Source organism: Notolabrus celidotus, chromosome 22, assembly GCF_009762535.1.
Source record: "Notolabrus celidotus isolate fNotCel1 chromosome 22, fNotCel1.pri, whole genome shotgun sequence".
Lineage (NCBI taxonomy): Eukaryota > Metazoa > Chordata > Actinopteri > Labriformes > Labridae > Notolabrus > Notolabrus celidotus.
This window is the reverse complement of record NC_048293.1, coordinates 11,501,777-11,519,422: the sequence shown is the minus strand read 5'-3', so window position 1 is coordinate 11,519,422 and position 17,646 is coordinate 11,501,777. Positions and strand designations below refer to the sequence as shown.

The following is a 17,646-nucleotide window of genomic DNA, read 5'->3' as shown; positions in this document are numbered from 1 at the left end:
ATCTAAAACACTGCATAGTTCTTTGTTTTTATTCACATCTGGAGGACGCTTTGGTGACAGGTAACGCGGCAAATGAGGACACAGGATTTTAAAGGGGTATTATTCACATTAAAAGCTCCTCTTTTACAAGGTCAGCTGGAGAACTGTTGGCCCCCCTCTCTTCCTATATTCAAAAGGGAGTGCTGCTCCACTGTTGCTTTTGGCATCTCAGCCAGTGGAAACCTACTGTCTGCATGCTGACTGAATATTTGCCTTCTGAGGAGTCAAACCCCCCTTTAAGTTCAAAAGGACTACTCCATTCCTACCTCGGGTTTTGGTTTGAAAGCCAAAAACCATAGCCACTCTGTTTGAACGGGTGGATGCTTAAGGCAAAGCAATTCATATATGTTTGTCTCATTCCCCTCGTGCAGTGACTCCTTCCTAAACCACATTAAAGTCTAATTTAGATTAGATACAGTATGAAATTGGATGGCAGTTAAAGGAAATGTCACAACTCACTGCAAATGGCTTTAGTAATTTTTTCATTGGATTTCATAAAAGCTTCCCATAAAATAACATTTTTGACAGCATTTTGCAGGAAAGTTGGAGTCTTACATATAAGGTTTGTTTTAGAGGCTTGTCCACACTGCCAAAAGGAACATTTTTGGGACAAAGATAAACAAAACATAAAATCCAAAAAGGAGTTGGCTTTCAGAAAGGCCATGCCATAAAAATATTTTATTATTATTGGTCATCAGAAACCCATATTGGTCAACCTCTCCCGTTATCCCAATGGGGGTTCGAAACCTTAGCTAAACTCTTGTACAAAGACACTTCATAATATGTCAGTTTATGTTACATGCGTGATGGAGCCAATGCGTCAGCCAAATAAAGCTCATGAGTGAATGTCTGAAGTAACCTTGGGCAAAGCGTCTGGTTCCTGCAATCTTAAAAGAATAGTTTTACATAAAGCCAGCAAGTTAGCGTATTGGAGCACAAAGTCAAGCTTCAGGGGAGCTATCCTAGCCACCCTGGACCTCTAATGCAAAAAACTGTGTATGGTCCATCATAGTTAAACAAAGTGTAATGTGTTTAGGTTTCAATAATTGATGACGTCTCTTACCATGGGACAGAGTCATGCCCTTTATTTCTTCTATTTCAAATCACTGTCTGTGTTAAGCAAGGCTAACCAGCTGCTAGCCCATTTATCATGTTAACATTTGTTGCCTCCTGGGTGGTGTATCAATGTGGCATTTTCTTTGTCTGGAAAAGTAAGTCAGCTGAGACTTTTTTCCTATAACTACAGACAACAGAGTATGTTACGGAAAATTTGAACACCTGCTGGTACATGGCAGTAGCGTAGGCAGAAAACACAGTGTGAGTGGGCACAGAAAAAATCAGATAGTCCCATCCAAGACCAACCATAGGCTGTTTACCAAAAAATGCCATAACAACTATACTTGCCTGAAAGCACCACAGTTTAGTCATACAAGCCTTATACGCCACAAATAACATTACAGGCACCAAGACAAACATTTGTAATCCTCATCGAATCGCAAAGTCTGGCACAGCGGCCACAGATTCACACAAACACAGCTGACAGACGCAACATCATCTTTATGTATCGAAATGCAACGGCACCAACGCGCTCCTCAGCAACATTGAAAATGACAGTTGAACATAACCTGGCACGGCGGCCACAACCAAGCACATGCATGGAGATGTGTCATATACCCACACACACACAGACACACACACACACACACACACACACACACACACACACACACACACACACACAAAGACCCACAGATGCATCAACATTAGCATAAAATCCAACTGTAGGCTTAACAAAAAATATAACCAATAAACAATAGCATTGAAAACTAAATAAAAATCAATAAATATAATTAAATTGGCCTACTTTTGATGATTACAGCTGGAGATGACAGGGCTTGGTTTTGAACAGTCGCAGGTTCATCTATGGAAGATCAGCCTGATGGGGCTTTTATGTCCTCAGTGGTGGGCCAAGCCGAGCCTGAAACGCATGAAAACTATTGTAAAATACAGGTTATATTAATTCTTGGGCATTTACATATTTTAATTTGCTTATCTGTGTGTATTGATGCAACAGGTACCTGAACTTTGGCACGGAGGGGTGAATGTAATCATTGGAGGATCAAGATCTAAATCCCATGCTGCTACAGCGGCTGCTGCTGGCAGGGAAAGGGTTGAATTAGCAGCTGGCTTAGAAACTAGCATAGGTGTAGGTGTCTGGGTTGAGAATGATGGTGGCACTTGATCTTCCTCCTCCTGCTCCTCATGATGTCAACAAACTGCTTTGTTTCTCCATGTTTTTTTTATTTTAACCTGCATTAAAAAACAGCCAGCTAGCTGAAAATAGGCCCTGAACAGGGACATTCCTCTGTAAAATGTGCAGGCTATGCATTTAGTGAAAGACGAGGACAATCTGGCATTAGCGGAAACAATTGTTATCTGGTAAACAAGAATACCTTTCTCTGGATGATCCAGCAAAAATCTTCTGATTGGGTGGGCCTGAGTGCCAAATGTGTTGGCCCAGGCCCATCTAGGTCCACTCACAGCTACGCGCCTGGTACATACATCTTCAGTGTCCAGATATGACCAGGTTTTAAGAAATGCAGGTGTGAGAAAGACCATGTTAGGTCCTCTGCAGTGTGAATAACACCAGTGTTTTTGGAAAGATTCTTTCACGTCTCAACCATTCATCAACAGCAAGTTTGGCTAAGGATAAGTGAAACAGCTGAACACAACCAGCACCCCACCTAAGGGCCTTTAACTGCTTTCAAACCTGCAGAAAAAAGATCTTCTGCAGTTTATACAGACACACTTTGATTGCTCATACACACAGAGGGAACCTCTCACTATCTCTAAAGGTGAGACAATGAGACAGCACAGAGCACAGAGCACTCACTGGTATATATAAACTGCCCACACCTGGTCTCAATCAGGACCAATCAGCCACACACACACCTGACTCTGCTCTGGATGATTCGCCCACGAAACTCAAAAAGGCAGCAAGAGTGAGTGCCCCTCACACGGCACTTTACAGTAAACTGAAAAACATACATGTGTATTAAAAATATTGCACTATACGCTGTTTTAATTGAGTCTAACTGCCTAGACTGTAATACATGGTTTTATGCACATTAGATTAACTTATATTTTCTTTTTGGTTGCCAGAAAGTCATTCTGTGTTCTACACCTCTCTGTCAGCTCTGCATTGTAAGGATTAATGTGCTTTACAGTAGGTTATATTAGGTTGGGAGCTGTAGCACTCTGCTCCACAGCATGTGATCTCCATTATTTAGCTGTCATCCAACCAATTCTCATGGTAGTGCTTTCATAGTGGTCCTCAAAGTATAAATAAAATTCTTCTTTACAGTCACTTATGATTGCTATTCAATATGCTGCCAATTCATCTCAACTGCAGCCCAAAATGCATGCATGGTTTCCATTTTGTTACATCGCTGAATCGCCATAAAACTCTTTCCAAGAATTAGCTTTGAGTCAAGAAACTTTAATGATTTTTTTAACAAACATACATGACAAATGTCTCACTGTTATTTAGATCTTTAAGTGTAAGTACTCTTGCTCTGATGTGTCAGTGTTGATATCACATGCCTGATATAATGTTTTTGATGCCACAGCTGTTTTGGCTTTCTTGAGTGTTGGAGCCTTAACTTTTAGCCATCATTGTTGTCTGCAAACACTTCCTTTATGTGTGTAAGGAATCAAAAACTGTTTAAAGTAGCCATTATTTTTATTGTTGTGCCATTGTTGAACATATTGAGTGTATTAAAAGCTGCTTCCACAGATAATTATCACCAAACTCTGCAGTTCCCCTCAGTATATGGTGCTCTTTAGCATCTTTCAGCTGGTTTGTTTTTGTTTGAGGGTCACACCTGTAATCTTTACTCCCATTGGCTTTATTTTGAATGTAGCCAGTTGTGGTTTTCAGTTTTTTGACCAACTTACTGTATCTTAAGATGAAACAGACAAACTTAGTGACTTTCTGGTGAACTAAGTGAAGGGATATTGGTCAAAAGGCAAAACCAAAACAGAGCCAACAGTTAAATATTGAACTCATGGGAAGCTTTCTTATGGTGGGTGTGTAAATAGATTTCCCCCATGCATAATCATCTTCGTATGAGGGTATGAAGTCTGGGTTATGACCAGGTAAATCATTGACTACAGTCTTCAGCCTCATTTTCAAAGCGAGTGCTTCATCAGACCACCAATTGTCATATCAACCACTTTGGAAGAGACACTTTGTCTGCTGTGTGTGGGGACGACTGGAGATAAAACAGGAGTTTCTTCAAATCTGTACCAACCACAGACTGTGGAACAGCTCACAACTCTGCCCACAAACTGAACACAGATGATTACTGGTTTGTCAACAAAGTTAAAGAAATTCAGCAGACAGAAAGTAGAGGGGTTACGGTGAGGCTGATATCAGGCATCACTGATGACGGTGTCTTGAGAGAGATTGGACAATAAAGATGTTGAACAGAAATCAGAGCCTGGTGTTAAAGAAATGTATGGACGATGTGTCACCTACAACAGGTGTGAACATATTTCAACCTCAAAGTGTGTCTTTAAGTGCAATGCAGTGAGCTATGTATTGTAATTGATCTCCACTATCAAAACGGTCACTGCCACCATAGCTGTTGGTTTTTGTTCTCCCATATCAAGGTAGAGCTAAAAGGTGATTTACTTCACATTGTGAAGCTTTTGTGTACGTTTTTTTCTGCATGTGAAACACTTCAGACGACTCGTTGACTCCTTTATGGCTAACATGGACCAGCTGTTCAGTCGCTTACACTGTACCTTCAAAGATCCCAATTCTGATGAAATATAAACTCCCATAAAATCCTCTTGTGGTTCTGAGGCTGAATGGCTTTTGCAAAGTTGTTCCATAATCTGCTTTAAAAATGAGATTAACAAATAAAAGGGTTGCCATTGAGGAGTTCCTCCTTTGTTCTTGCTGTGGTGTTGGTGACCGCCATTCCTCACCTCCTCCCATTAGTCCTTATCTCAGGCATTTTGCAGAACTCCCCCTCAAACATACCCTTCATCACGATAAAAAGAAATGGAGTCACTCGCTCCTTACCTCATACATCTCTCAATTTACCTTTAGTTATGCTTAACAGGGGGGGATATCTGTGTGTTTCCAGGGCCAGTATCTGTCTAGTCTTGTTTGCACTGTTTCCTCATGGAAATCTATATATAATCAGTACAAGCCGGCAGCATGAAAGCCAACTGGGTGTATGTAAAAGACTGTGAAGCTGATCGCATGTTGGAAATGTTATGTATTGCAGACCGTTTGTGTTAACACGCTCTGCTTTCCCTTCTCCGTGCTCTGACATGGGCTGACTTTCTGCATGGCACAACATATCTTGAGCTGTCAAAATAAATAAAGTTTCAAACTTCAAAGTATATTTCAAAGCCTAATGTTGGGATGAGCTGGTTCTGTCGCTCAAGATCAAATAAATTCTGTTTCGTCTAAAGGCGTGTGGTATGAAAAGAAAAGTGGTTGCATGTTGAGGTATCATGAGACAGCTGCTGGGGATTTTTTCCCCTGGGCTCAACACAAGCTCTACTGGGAGGGAGAGTCAGCAGCAAAGAGACAACAAAAGACTCAAACACTGAAACAAATTCTACATTTTCAGTAGTTTTATTGAAAAATGCCTCTTCTGTTTTCAGAAATAAATAAGAAAATAAGGCTGTGTGGAATTCACAAAATGTGCAGTTAAAACATGAGAAAAGCAATTCTATATCCATAGTCTTGCAACCAAATCCAAACTGCATAGATAGAAAACAACAACTATATTCTGACTTCCTCCGTAAATATACAACACAAACATGCAATTCCACCTTGGGTAACAAACAAATGAAAAACAACAAGAAAAAAAAACAAGTTTGGTTTGTTGAAATGAGTTAGAAAAGCATTTGGTTTTAAAGGCCTTACTGTATAAAATCTTTGGAGGTCAAATTAATTGTCACTTTTTTTTATCAATGGAGAATCTGGAACAGCTTTACAAACTGAAGTTTGACAGAAAACAACATGGGTAGTCTGAAAATGTTCATATACATACATCCTGCCTGTACGTCCTTCAGCATACTTTCTGCTGGTTTTCACATGTTTAGTGAATTATATAATGGAGTCCGATAAACACTTGCAGTTATATTACAAGCAGACACTTAAAGGGAACACTTAGCAAGCACACAGGTTTGTCATGAACAAACACAAAGGTTTGCATTCATCTTGCTAAACTTTCTCATGTCAAAGAAAAATAAATGTTCAAAATAGCCAGGGGTATCAAACCCATATAAGTACTACTTTTGTTCTGAAATCTTTATCCTTATGTAAATGATGATGGAAGTCATTTCAATATTACACTTTCTGAGAACTCCTCATTGTAGCTATGATGCTAGTCTTTCCGTTTTGTCTTGTGGCAGTGATCTCTTTCCTCGTTGGTTTCGTGTGTAACCGGGTGATTGTATTGCCTCAAACTCTCCAGCTGGCTCCTCAGGTATAGACACTACCTCAGGTTCAGGTGGGAAGCGGTTGGCTAGAAAAATATTTGGGATTGCCAATCAAAAAAGGTTTTTTTCTACCATTTTTAAATGCACAAGTGAAAATATATTGCACTATGAAATTCTTTAAAGTTCCCTGTTTCCATTTCCTAACTTACCAAAGAAAAAAAAGCTACATTAAAAAAAAAAACCTTTCAAATGTTGTGATGACATTTACAATTCATCCATCAAGGTACTGGATAATACGATGTAGTAAAATAACCAGCTCATACTACAAAAGACACATGGAAATGGCAAGAGAGCAACATTTAGCACTGGTGTGGTCAACATACAAAAGAACATGATGAATTAAAATACAAATGGAACATGCTTCACTCTGGACCACAGCTGTTTGAATCACTTGAGGTGCCGTGAACAGAGGTTATGCTGGTGGTAAGTAAGCAGCGGGTTATGAGGCACAAGCTCAATACAGATGTTAACTAGATTTTTAGTGAAATGTCCTGATTCATACATCATTTACAAGGCATAAACATTAGTTTTATTTACACACATGACACATTAACATTGGTCTCTGTTATGAAATCATCTTTGTTAGTACTTGTTTTATGGTTGGTATTTGTACATGCTCCTTCCTTCGTAGAAATGTTCAGTCTCTGATATTTTTCCCACCACCGGTATTTTGGTTCAAGATGCAAACAGGCCAGCAGGTTGCCATCACTGTAGCTTGTAGCTGTGAGATGATGTTAGTGCCTGTCCCCCTCCGTTCTGTTTATTGGCTTTCATAATGTTTGTTTGTCTTAATGTTCAGTAATTATGTCCATGGTGATTATCCTTACATGCCCCATAGCAAACAGGCATACATCTCAGAAACGGGACTTCAAAGAGTAAGCGGCACAGGTGACTTAGAGGGTTTATTATGCCAAACCTGAAAATAGTTCAGAGGAGGTGTGAGTTTTTCGCTGTGGAACAAAGTTGTAAGCAATGTATTTGATTTAATGCAAGACACCATTCACCACTAGCTAGAATGCTTAACATGCCAGCTTTAAAACAGTTCATCAAATGTATGGAGGTATTGAAATATAGTAGTTGCTGCTGACTGACTGTTAGCTAAACTCTGATACTGCATTTTTGTAATTAAAGTTCAAGTTTATTAGAATGCTTTACACGGCTCTTGTTTCGGGTCAGGTTAGCTTGAGCCATCTAAAATCAGACAGAGACAGGGGCTGTTTTCGAAACCACCTGCTACATACAAATGTAGTGTGTGGTACGTAGTGCATACTGTATCAGCATACTCCATACTGCGTTTTTAGGCAATATGTAGTGTGACTGTTCTGTTGGATCTGTTGTGCAGTATGCTGGGCCAGGCGTCGCTGGATTTCTGGTTTAGTAAAGCGGAAGTAAACAATGGCCCAGCTGATAGCGAAACTGCTTCTTTAGCTTCCACTTATGATTTTAAAAGTTAAGAAGTGGTTAATATGGAATTTTAATCATTTTCACAGCACCTAAAAACTGAGTGCTACCATCAAACAAGAAGAATAAAGAAAAAGCAAATAGTTATTGCTGTGCATTGTGGGAAACGTACGCAAGGGAGACTGGTCTGCTGCATACTGAGAAATTTTCCCAAATCAGTACGACACCCGGGAAGTATTGTCATACTGCAGATTTTGCTCTTGTTCACTTACTGCATACTACGTACTACATTTTGGCCAAATCAGTACATACTGCTAGTATACGCGGTTTAGAAAACAGCAAGGGTTTTCACATTAATCTAGGGCTAACATTAGCTTAATTAATCTGCTAGCTAAACTGATCAAATATGCTTGAAATAGTTATCTTAGCACCATTACCATGTGACCAAAAGCTAACAGGCAACAAGGCAGAGCTTTGTGAACAGCCAGTCAACAGTCACTTTTGATGCTTCTTTGTAAAAATGCCCTTTATAAATGTCTTGAATATCTCCATACATTATCATAGAGAGAAGAAGTGCACTGAGTAGCAATTGTAATTAGTCTGCATACACTTAGTCTTAAATCCAATATATTACCATGCAGGACCTAAATATTGTTAAGTGTACCTGTGTATCCTTGTCCATTGTAAGGAATGCCAACACACTGAGAGGAATCGCAATATCCAGGGGGTCCTGGTGGTCCCCTTACCCCTGGAGTACCCTGGCGACCTGGAGGGCCACGAGCCCCAGCGGAGCCTGAAGGACCAGGGGGTCCTATTCTCGACTCTCCTGGTGGTCCTGCAGAGGGAGGAGAGAAGGTAAGAAAAAGGCCAGTTACAAAGTCTGGGGAACCCTGCACAAACACCGCTGACATCACCAGTAAATCTTCAGTGAAAATTGTGGGGCTAACACGAGGTTGCAGCACTGTAATTTACATTTTTCAATGGCTCAATTAAAAAGCTTGACCAAGAAGAAAAAAAGTATCGGGCGGCGTGGAGTTAGCCCCCCGGCCCCGTCTGTCTAGACGGTAAAAACTCAAGATGGAATTTTCCCTCTCTCCCTTTTTCTCTCCCTTAAGTGAGCCCATGTGTTGTCAATGAAGCCACCAAAGAAAGCTCATTGTACCGCAATCCAATTCTCACACACGTATACAGTACACACACACACACAAAGTGAGTCATCAGTGGACTTCCACTGGTCTTCAGTTGTTTCTCAGTTCATTCATAGAAACAGACATGTCACTGTTTGCTATTGTCGGGTAGACATCAATAGAGGGTTCATGTTGTTCCGCAATAGTTTCCCTAGAGACAGGAAATCCTCTGAAGTGGGGGGCTATTTGGAGAAACATATTTGATACCAATTAAGGACACAAGGCTACAGGCTTCTTCAAACTGACAAACCAGCCTAAAAACGATTTGTAGCAATTGTAGTATTTGTTGTAATACTGTCTTGACCTTGACTGAAAACTGATTCAAGATCGTCTGAGCTGTAGACACAGAACTTATCTCCTTATGATGGACGTAAATTCCTTCCTTTTACTGAATAAAATCTGAACTGTGAGCAGTGTTTGGAGAAGCTCAGTATACACGAGACATAAATCTTTAAGAAAGGAAGGAATTGGGAATATGTTTGGGGTCCCTCCAAAGAATTTATGCAGAGCAGCTGCCTAAATGAAGGTTGTGAGACACGTATAGTGAAGGTAAATTTTCTGGCCTCTGGCTGGAATGTGTCATTTTAATTGGACTAATGGGAGAAATCTGTGTCCCTGAAACGTCCACTGAAAAGGTGAAAAATCTGTCACTGTTGTGAAATTGTTTCAGTGTAAAGATACAAATTGAAAGAGTCCACCAGACTGTCTGCAACTGCTGGTGAACAATGTTCATATGGAAATGTAGGAAAGGAAAAAGAGATAAAGACACTGCTGTGTTACCTTGTGGCCCACTTGAACCTCTTTGTCCTCTGATACCAGTTCCTGGAGATCCTCTCTCTCCCTTCTCCCCTTGCAAACCTACGTCAGCCAGAGAGAAGACACAAATTACCACGGTTTGAAAATCACCCAATCTGAATCAGAGTAGAATTCTAAGGACATTTAATGAAACACAAGTATCTCAGGGTACCTTTGAGTACTGCTAACTGGAATCATGTGTAGACTATGCAAGGTCATTCATTACACTGTTACTCAACCTATTGGCCTTATCCCCATGACTTTAATTGATTCATTTTTCATGGTTATCTTATTGTCCCTGCTGGCTGCTTTGTCATACTACCAAAATGTATTTGAAAAAAAAAGGAAGACAAATGAGCTACCTCTTTCTCCTGGTGTTCCAGGTACACCTGAGTTTCCAGGGAAACCAGTTCTGCCAGTCTGTCCAGGCTCTCCACGGGTTCCCTGGTCTCCAGGTGGGCCAGGAGGACCAGCTGGTCCAGGAGAGTTGCTACGGTATCCAGAAGGAATCTGGTTGAGCATCATGTCGATTCGGCTCATCTGATCTGCAAGAGGATAAAAAAAAAACATCAGTCTTATTCTGGACTTCATTTAAGATATAACAGCTTTAAGTTCTCCTACAGGTTAAGAAACGTTTGACTCACTGTTCACGATCTGTTCACAAACTTGTCTGGCAATGGAGCGCATCATGTTCTGGGAGGCGATATCACCCTGGAAAACAAAGAGATTTTCGTGAAACCATGGCACAGCCTTTGTCAAAGGTGGTATTTGACAACTCATTAATAACAATGTCATATAGCATCATACATACCCTCTCTCCTTTCTCTCCTTTAATGCCAACAGCTCCCTGTTAACAAGAAGAACAGTCTTAGAAAAACAACCGAGGCTTCCACGTAGCATTGTCATGTGTGACTATTAATTGTGTTTTGTTTTGAATACATACTGGGTTTCCTGTGTCTCCTGGTTTCCCTGGTTTTCCGGTGATTCCTGGTACACCTGGATTTCCAGGGCCTCCCTGAAAAAAGAAAGAACACAAAGAGTAGTGTTTAATTTCAATAACCGCAATGTAAACATAATTGCAACGTTTAACTCCTGTTCCTGTTAACAGTAGTGTAACAAGCTTTAAGTTGGGCTCTATGCTTTGACATGTGCAGTGAGGGGGGCCATGTGAAACAAGCTGCCAAGAAAAGTAAAGAGGAGATGGAAACACACGCACAACAGTCAACAGGGATCGGATGCACACGCACACATATTGTACACACACCAGCCGCCATGAACTGCTAATGGGTCTTGGAGCAGTCAGAATGGTATGGTGCATGTGAGTTCTTTACTGGCGTGCTGCCTGTTGGCATGATGGCTGGATTAAGTAGATTCAGTCTTCCTCAAACCACAGAAGAAGAAAATGTGATGCATGCACCGCCCTCATAACAGTGGCGGTGTCTACAGTCTGCTGTTTTATGTGCTGTTCTAGCAGAGTGAAACCGTGGAGCCAGTGGAGTAATTGTTGCAGATCTATCAATAAAGCACGCTGCAAGGGATATTTGTTTGGCTCCAAACTCAACAACACGAGGACAGAAGTAAACACACACACACTCACCATGGGTCCTGAGGGGCCTCTAGGTCCAGGTGGTCCATCCTTTCCTGGTGGCCCCTATGAAGAAACAACATACAATCACACATGGGTAACAACACACTGGGGACCCCGTTCATGCAATACATCAGTGTCATGGCTTCATACTGGTTTCAGCTTTAAATCTGTCGTTTTAGGTTTCATATATTTGAGTCATGGCTCAGTTCTTATGGCTTACAGAGGTGACAACATGGAGTGAAACTACACAACCATGGCCCAAGTGTGTGATCACATGCTAAACATTAGCTAAATGAAGTGTTGGATCCATTTGCAAGCTTTCAACAAAGTGTGAACACTAAGCAGGCCCTGAGGTAGGTCTTACCCGCCCTCCACTTGGTCCAACAGGGCCCAGAGGACCACGTGGCCCAGGAGAACCCTGGGAAAAAAAGCAGACACACGTAATCAAACGCTAATGATCAGGAACAGCACATTTAAACAGCTCCCTTATGCTTCAGTCAACTAAAACTAAGAGAAAAACTTTCCCACTTATTTAGCCAAAAATAATATATCATCATGTTACTAAAAACTGGAACAATCTCATTTGGGATGTTGAAATATGATGTTCACAAAACAGCTCCTGCAGAGACATTGCTGTTACAATAAGCGTTATTGTGTGAAATGATCGAGTCAACAAGCTTTAGTTTCAGAATTTGACTTTTTCCCATGCCTGAATTCACTTATTCAGAGGCCAGAATAACTATTGGTGATGTTCTCTCCCAATGAATAGTGGGAGGTGGTTGAATGAGCTCATCTGGTTGAATAATGGCTTCCTAAGCAAAGAGATGCTATGTAGTACCAGCCCACTCGAAAAGTGCTCTTCCACTGAAGGATTTTCCTGCAATGTGACATCGGTTAAGCTTGAAATCAAATCTGCGTCTGACTTGATGAAGCAGTGTTTTAAGTTCATGTTATATGAGAACTATGGATGTTTTAATAGTGGTGAATTTGGTTTTATCCAACTTTCATTTTTATCCAAGAAGTCCCAGGAATCACATCTTCTATAAATCAAAGATGTTCAGTTTTCAGACAGACTTGAAGTCATAACCAAGTCATGATCATCTTCGATTACAAGGCTGAGAGAAAACATGTTCCATTCCCTGTTTCCCCTTTGGTAACATGAGTCTGGGCTCCATAATCATTTAACTGCATCCCTGGCCTCCTACTGTTTGTCAATCAACAGGCTGAATCGGTAGTGTGGGTCTCCCCTGAGGATGGCATGGTAAACCTCCCACTCTGAATGTGGTTTCAATCTCTCCATTTGGACTGATTCCAGGTTCCAGTAGCAACGCTGCTCTCTATGGATAGTCTTCTGTTTCCTGTTCATAAACCACAAAATGAGCGGGGAGGACTTACTTGCAGACCAGCCAGACCCTGGTCTCCAGAATCTCCCTTTGGTCCTTGGCGGCCCTGGAGGTGTAGGAGGAGAAGAGAGAGAAGGAAGAGAGATTTGAAAGAAGCTTCAGTCTTTGTTTTATACATTTACACACGTGTTTAAATGTGATTGATTTCATGTTTTGACAAGAACATCTGCAGGTAGGAGAAAAAAGAAGCAGTGGAGCTGCCTGGCTAGAGGTAAAGAGGAGTTTAAAGACTTTTGACTTTGGGCTATAAATCCTACTCACTGGTGGCTCTACTACAAAGAGCCTACACTACATTTTTCACTCACACAATGACTGTATCTGTCTTATACATCAATATCCATCTAGTACAGATTAGTTAGGTTGACTTCCCTCTGTAGATTAAGGTAGTGTTGGTGAACTTACAGGTTCTCCTGGTAGAGACAGTCCATTAGGGCCCTGTGGACCAGGTGGTCCCATTGAACCTGGGGGTCCAGCCTCACCCCGTGGACCCATTGCACCCTAAAGCATAACACAGGCAGAAAAACAAAGATTTTTAATTGCTTTACTTTCACAAAAGAACAACCGCAATCAGTTTATTTACTGCACAAATACAGACAATGAACATTAACACTGGAAATGGGTCTTAATGATACTCGACACGGACGCCTTTAGATCAAGCTCAGCAAAAATATACAGTCGATAACTGAGTTCAGATGTGATTATGAAAGCTAACATGAAGCTGTAGCTTAGCAGTAATCATCCATGAGAAGATTTGAGTGGGATGTTGACTTTAATTTCATGTGTGTTTGGGATAATTGATAATGTCAACAAGCCTTGATGCTTCAGTTTCATAAATCTGCTTTTCAAACACTTTGATTGTTGATTGTTTCATTGTTTCATTAAGGAGCCGAAAGTTGAATCACATTCTGAAACAGTGTTACTCACAGAAGTGCCCTGCTGTCCTCTATCTCCTCGTGGTCCCTTAGAGCCTGGGCTGCCCTAGAGAAGCAAGAAGCCAGAAAGACGAAGTGAGTGTAACATCAGGAGTAGATTCCAAAAGCATTAAAAAAAAAACCCATAGCTCTTCGAAATCCTCGCTGGAGCTCAGAAGGGTTAGCAAGCATACATATTCCAGACCTTTTGCTGCTATTTTCCGACAGGCATTTATCGTTTGACACTTCTCCCTAAGCCCACGTTTCATTGCATGCCACTGGTTTGATCTTAAACTGCACTCTCAGAAGGAAAAGAAAACACCACTCCTGATGCGAGGGCCATCCTCAGTATACTCCAGGTCAAAATGTTTAACAGGCAAATGTCAAGTAGCCTATTATAGCTTTAGAGTCATTATAACGTTAGCAGAGAAAAGTATGGCTTCTTCATCATCATCAAAACATGTAGGCCTTCTGAGAAAACCATTTCATCAGGTGAGCCCAGGAAAAGGTAGAGGAGATGAAAACAAAGCACAGAAGACGAAGGACGCATGATGTTATGAGAGTCTTTACCGATGGTCCAGGAGGCCCCTGAGGGCCGATGCTGTCCTGTGTGCATGTGCAGGAGTGGGGCAGGGATGGACACTTGGCCTCATCTCTCTGAGAAGAATGATAGAAGATGAAGAAATTAGAAAAGAGACACAAACAAAAACTTTAACCAGTGATAATTTAAACCATGCATTGGCAAAGTATAGAACACAAGGGGTAGAAAAGGAAAATGTGACTTTGTGACAGTATCCTGGCAATGTCTTGTTTTGACTATACAGGGACATTAAAGTGAAGTGGCAGTGTTGTAACCCTCTAAGGCTCAGGAAAGGACTGGAGCTCATGAAGACAAGCTGGAGAGTCTGTGTCAGGCTTTAAAACCAGATGCTCAGTGACAGTGGCAGACTTTGTCCACATTTCTGGAAGTGAGTCTTTGATATAATTAGTTACATAACAACACTGCAATCATTGAGGTGATGTATTAATATCTCCTGCAAATTACAGATCCAACTGCTCATAATTGGATAAATGTGCATGCATCCTGTATTTACCATACTTTGTCATAATAATTGAGAATTACTGCTTGCTTCGTCATCTGAAGGAGTCACTTATTTTCATGTAATTGGGGGATCATGCTGGCAACGGCCCGATAAGCGCAAATTACTCAGAATACAAGGTTCTATTCAGTTCAGCTAAAGCTCTCTCATTTGGAACAGCAATCTAGTTATCAGCCTAATGACTACATACAAACATACATGAACCTCTGAGAAGGATCGCATACATGAGCCTACAGTAGATAAACAGCATAAGAGAAGCAAGTATGAGAAGTCAGAAACCTATGTACGACAAAACATGTGCAAGACATTTGCCAGAATATCCCTACAGATGGCGTTCTTAAAGTGAGTCTTGTCCTTACTGTGGCGGGCAGGTCGCAGCATTTGTCTCGACTGATCCAGCTCAAGCTGCAGATAATATCGAACATCTGGAGCTGGAACTACACAACAGAGGAAGAGAAAGAATCAAGGGGTGTTACAAATGGCTCTTATTTGTGATGAAAATGTGCATTGTTGTAAAAAGACAACAACAAATTCCTGAAAGAAACAAAGAGATGCAGGCTCTCATCCCTGCAGCACTCCCTGGGAGCAGTTAAAATTAATTGTGTATCCACACACAAGAGGTTCTTGGTATTAATGCTTTGGAAAGTTCCAAACACTTTTCTAAGCCCTAACATTTTAAGTGTCTTTTTTGCTTACTGTCGCAGACTGCTTCTTTCCGCCTCCAGACTTGACCATCTTGCCAAGCACTTCATAGCCGTCCAGTGTGATGTTGTTGGCCTCCTTGATGGGCTTCTCTGCCACCTCTTGGCAGTCTACATTCATCTTGACTTTCTCTGGAGAGATGGTGATGTGGAGCTGCAGGAGGGAGAGGATGGAGAAGGGGGGAGGCATTATTAACAAACCATTCTTGTCTTCCTAATACTTCACATCTGCACATGTTTGTTGCAACACAAACATTTGGCAGAAAGTACTAAGAACCGTGGAGCTTAAGAAGAGCTGTGTTTGGCATAAATTTCCATTTGGAAGTGGCATGATTGCTCATTTAAAGTAGAATGGGAAGTTATTTGAGAAAGTGCAACCATAAGGCGATAAACAACCTCTGTGAACTGCTCTAAGCCATGTTGTCTGAAACCTATAAAGATGCTGATACCGTGTCCAATTTAATTGCTGGATTCAGGGAATTGTTTAGTCTCTGCAGAACCACTTTAATTATAGATTATGATATTACTCCAGTGGTTACTGATTTGGCATGTGGCTGCTGTTTGATGCCTCTGAAGATGAATGAACCACACGAAAAGTAAAATATACAATCTGTGGCAATTCAATGGAGATTTAAAGCTGAGGTCCATGATTGTACCACGACATAGAATGACAAAGTGAAAGATTTTGGAGTTTCCTGTCCTGAGATCGCTGCTTCACATCTTGAAACAATATCACTTGTGGTGTGCCATCAAAAGTGCTACATTTTCCATACTTTCCCCCCACTATTGCAAATGTTCCCCTCCTCAACCGTCGGACAAGCTTTCTTTATGTCAGGAAAAGCAAGCTACCATTTCTCTTTACAAAGCCATACCAACCACAGACTAGGCCACAGTTCTTGGCAACCAATCACAAAATTACAGTTCACTTCCTTGGCAACAGAAAAAAGCATCTGTTGACCACAAAGAGAGAGGGGGTGTCGTTTATCCCAGGATCCTTGCATGGTTATGTTACGCCATGATGCTCATAAGGGCTTACCAAAACAGCTTTGGATGATATATTGGGATGGCAAATACTGAGCCTGTTTATATTACCTCACTGACCAACAAGTAAACACACGAAAGCACATTAGTTACTGGAAAAAGAGGCTGTGGATGAGCAGGCTTTCTAGTGACCACTGGTCCTTCAGTTGATGCTCTTTGTGAAGAGATTGGGTTGTTCTGCAGCGTCGCGTTGACAGATGAACCATTTCCATTCACCGTTTGTTAACACTGACGGTTTCACTGTGCTTCATCGTGTCAACACACAGTCAAAGTACATTTGGTAAGTCTTCAGGCTGACAATGTCTCTGCTACGGTACACTTAACATAGCTCAATGATTTCTAGCAGACTAGGTTTTATTGTTCTTGGCTTCCCCCACTTTTCTTCGTTTCATAATCCAGAGACTGGAGGCCTGCTAACGTTGATTTCATGCATGCACTTGATAGGAAGGTGTGTTTCAATATAACACTGCATCCAAGAGTCAGTTAGCTTTAATTGTGTGAAAGGGGAGATCCATTATCAGTATATATGATCTGTTAGATTGGTGTTTCAATGCAGTATGTGTCAGATCATAATCATTATATCATTTACGATGGGATGCCTCCAAGTATGATGTGGCACATGGAAATAAAAAGGGCAAAGTGGATATTTAGTATGGGAGGAGAATTTAATACACAATTTCCTGTATTTCTTGTGTGTTTTCAGTGTTAGTGTCTTTCCAATAAAAGTGCTTTGATTCAAAACTCTGTCTTCTGTGTCTTAATCTGCGAATGCATATATTGGCACAACCTCTTCAACAAAAACTCTGAAAGGAAGAGTTTAGGACAGAGTTCAAGATTTTTCTATGGTTTTTTTTTAGCTCAGAAACAGCAGACAGTGCAGTGTTTGGTGACTACACTTGCATGTTCAAACTTTCCCAGGTTACCCCTGAATACATGAAGAGTCACTGCTACT

At 41.1% G+C, this 17,646-nt stretch overlaps 2 protein-coding genes across 2 annotated transcripts in view; both read right to left on the bottom strand.

The window, feature by feature from the left end:
* dlgap2a (discs, large (Drosophila) homolog-associated protein 2a) overlaps positions 1 to 2,898 on the bottom strand; it is a 421,050-nt gene extending 418,152 nt beyond the window's left edge. The window contains 3 exon segments of the mRNA XM_034674608.1: positions 1,904 to 2,017; positions 2,118 to 2,195; positions 2,493 to 2,898. The gene's annotated coding sequence lies outside the window, so the exon portion shown is untranslated.
* Positions 2,899 to 5,679: 2,781 nt separating this feature from the next.
* The window catches only part of col12a1a (collagen, type XII, alpha 1a), a 56,555-nt gene continuing 44,588 nt past the window's right edge, over positions 5,680 to 17,646 (bottom strand). Inside the window, exons 52-66 of the mRNA XM_034675256.1 lie at positions 15,649 to 15,807; positions 15,312 to 15,389; positions 14,423 to 14,509; positions 13,866 to 13,919; positions 13,344 to 13,439; positions 12,934 to 12,987; positions 11,903 to 11,956; positions 11,548 to 11,601; positions 10,894 to 10,965; positions 10,762 to 10,797; positions 10,595 to 10,661; positions 10,313 to 10,495; positions 9,936 to 10,013; positions 8,633 to 8,803; positions 5,680 to 7,483 (exon numbers count right to left, since the gene is read on the bottom strand). Coding sequence (XP_034531147.1) covers positions 7,473 to 7,483; positions 8,633 to 8,803; positions 9,936 to 10,013; positions 10,313 to 10,495; positions 10,595 to 10,661; positions 10,762 to 10,797; positions 10,894 to 10,965; positions 11,548 to 11,601; positions 11,903 to 11,956; positions 12,934 to 12,987; positions 13,344 to 13,439; positions 13,866 to 13,919; positions 14,423 to 14,509; positions 15,312 to 15,389; positions 15,649 to 15,807 — 1,254 coding nt within the window. The 3' untranslated portion in view covers positions 5,680 to 7,472. The remainder of the gene's footprint in view (positions 7,484 to 8,632; positions 8,804 to 9,935; positions 10,014 to 10,312; positions 10,496 to 10,594; positions 10,662 to 10,761; positions 10,798 to 10,893; positions 10,966 to 11,547; positions 11,602 to 11,902; positions 11,957 to 12,933; positions 12,988 to 13,343; positions 13,440 to 13,865; positions 13,920 to 14,422; positions 14,510 to 15,311; positions 15,390 to 15,648; positions 15,808 to 17,646) is intronic.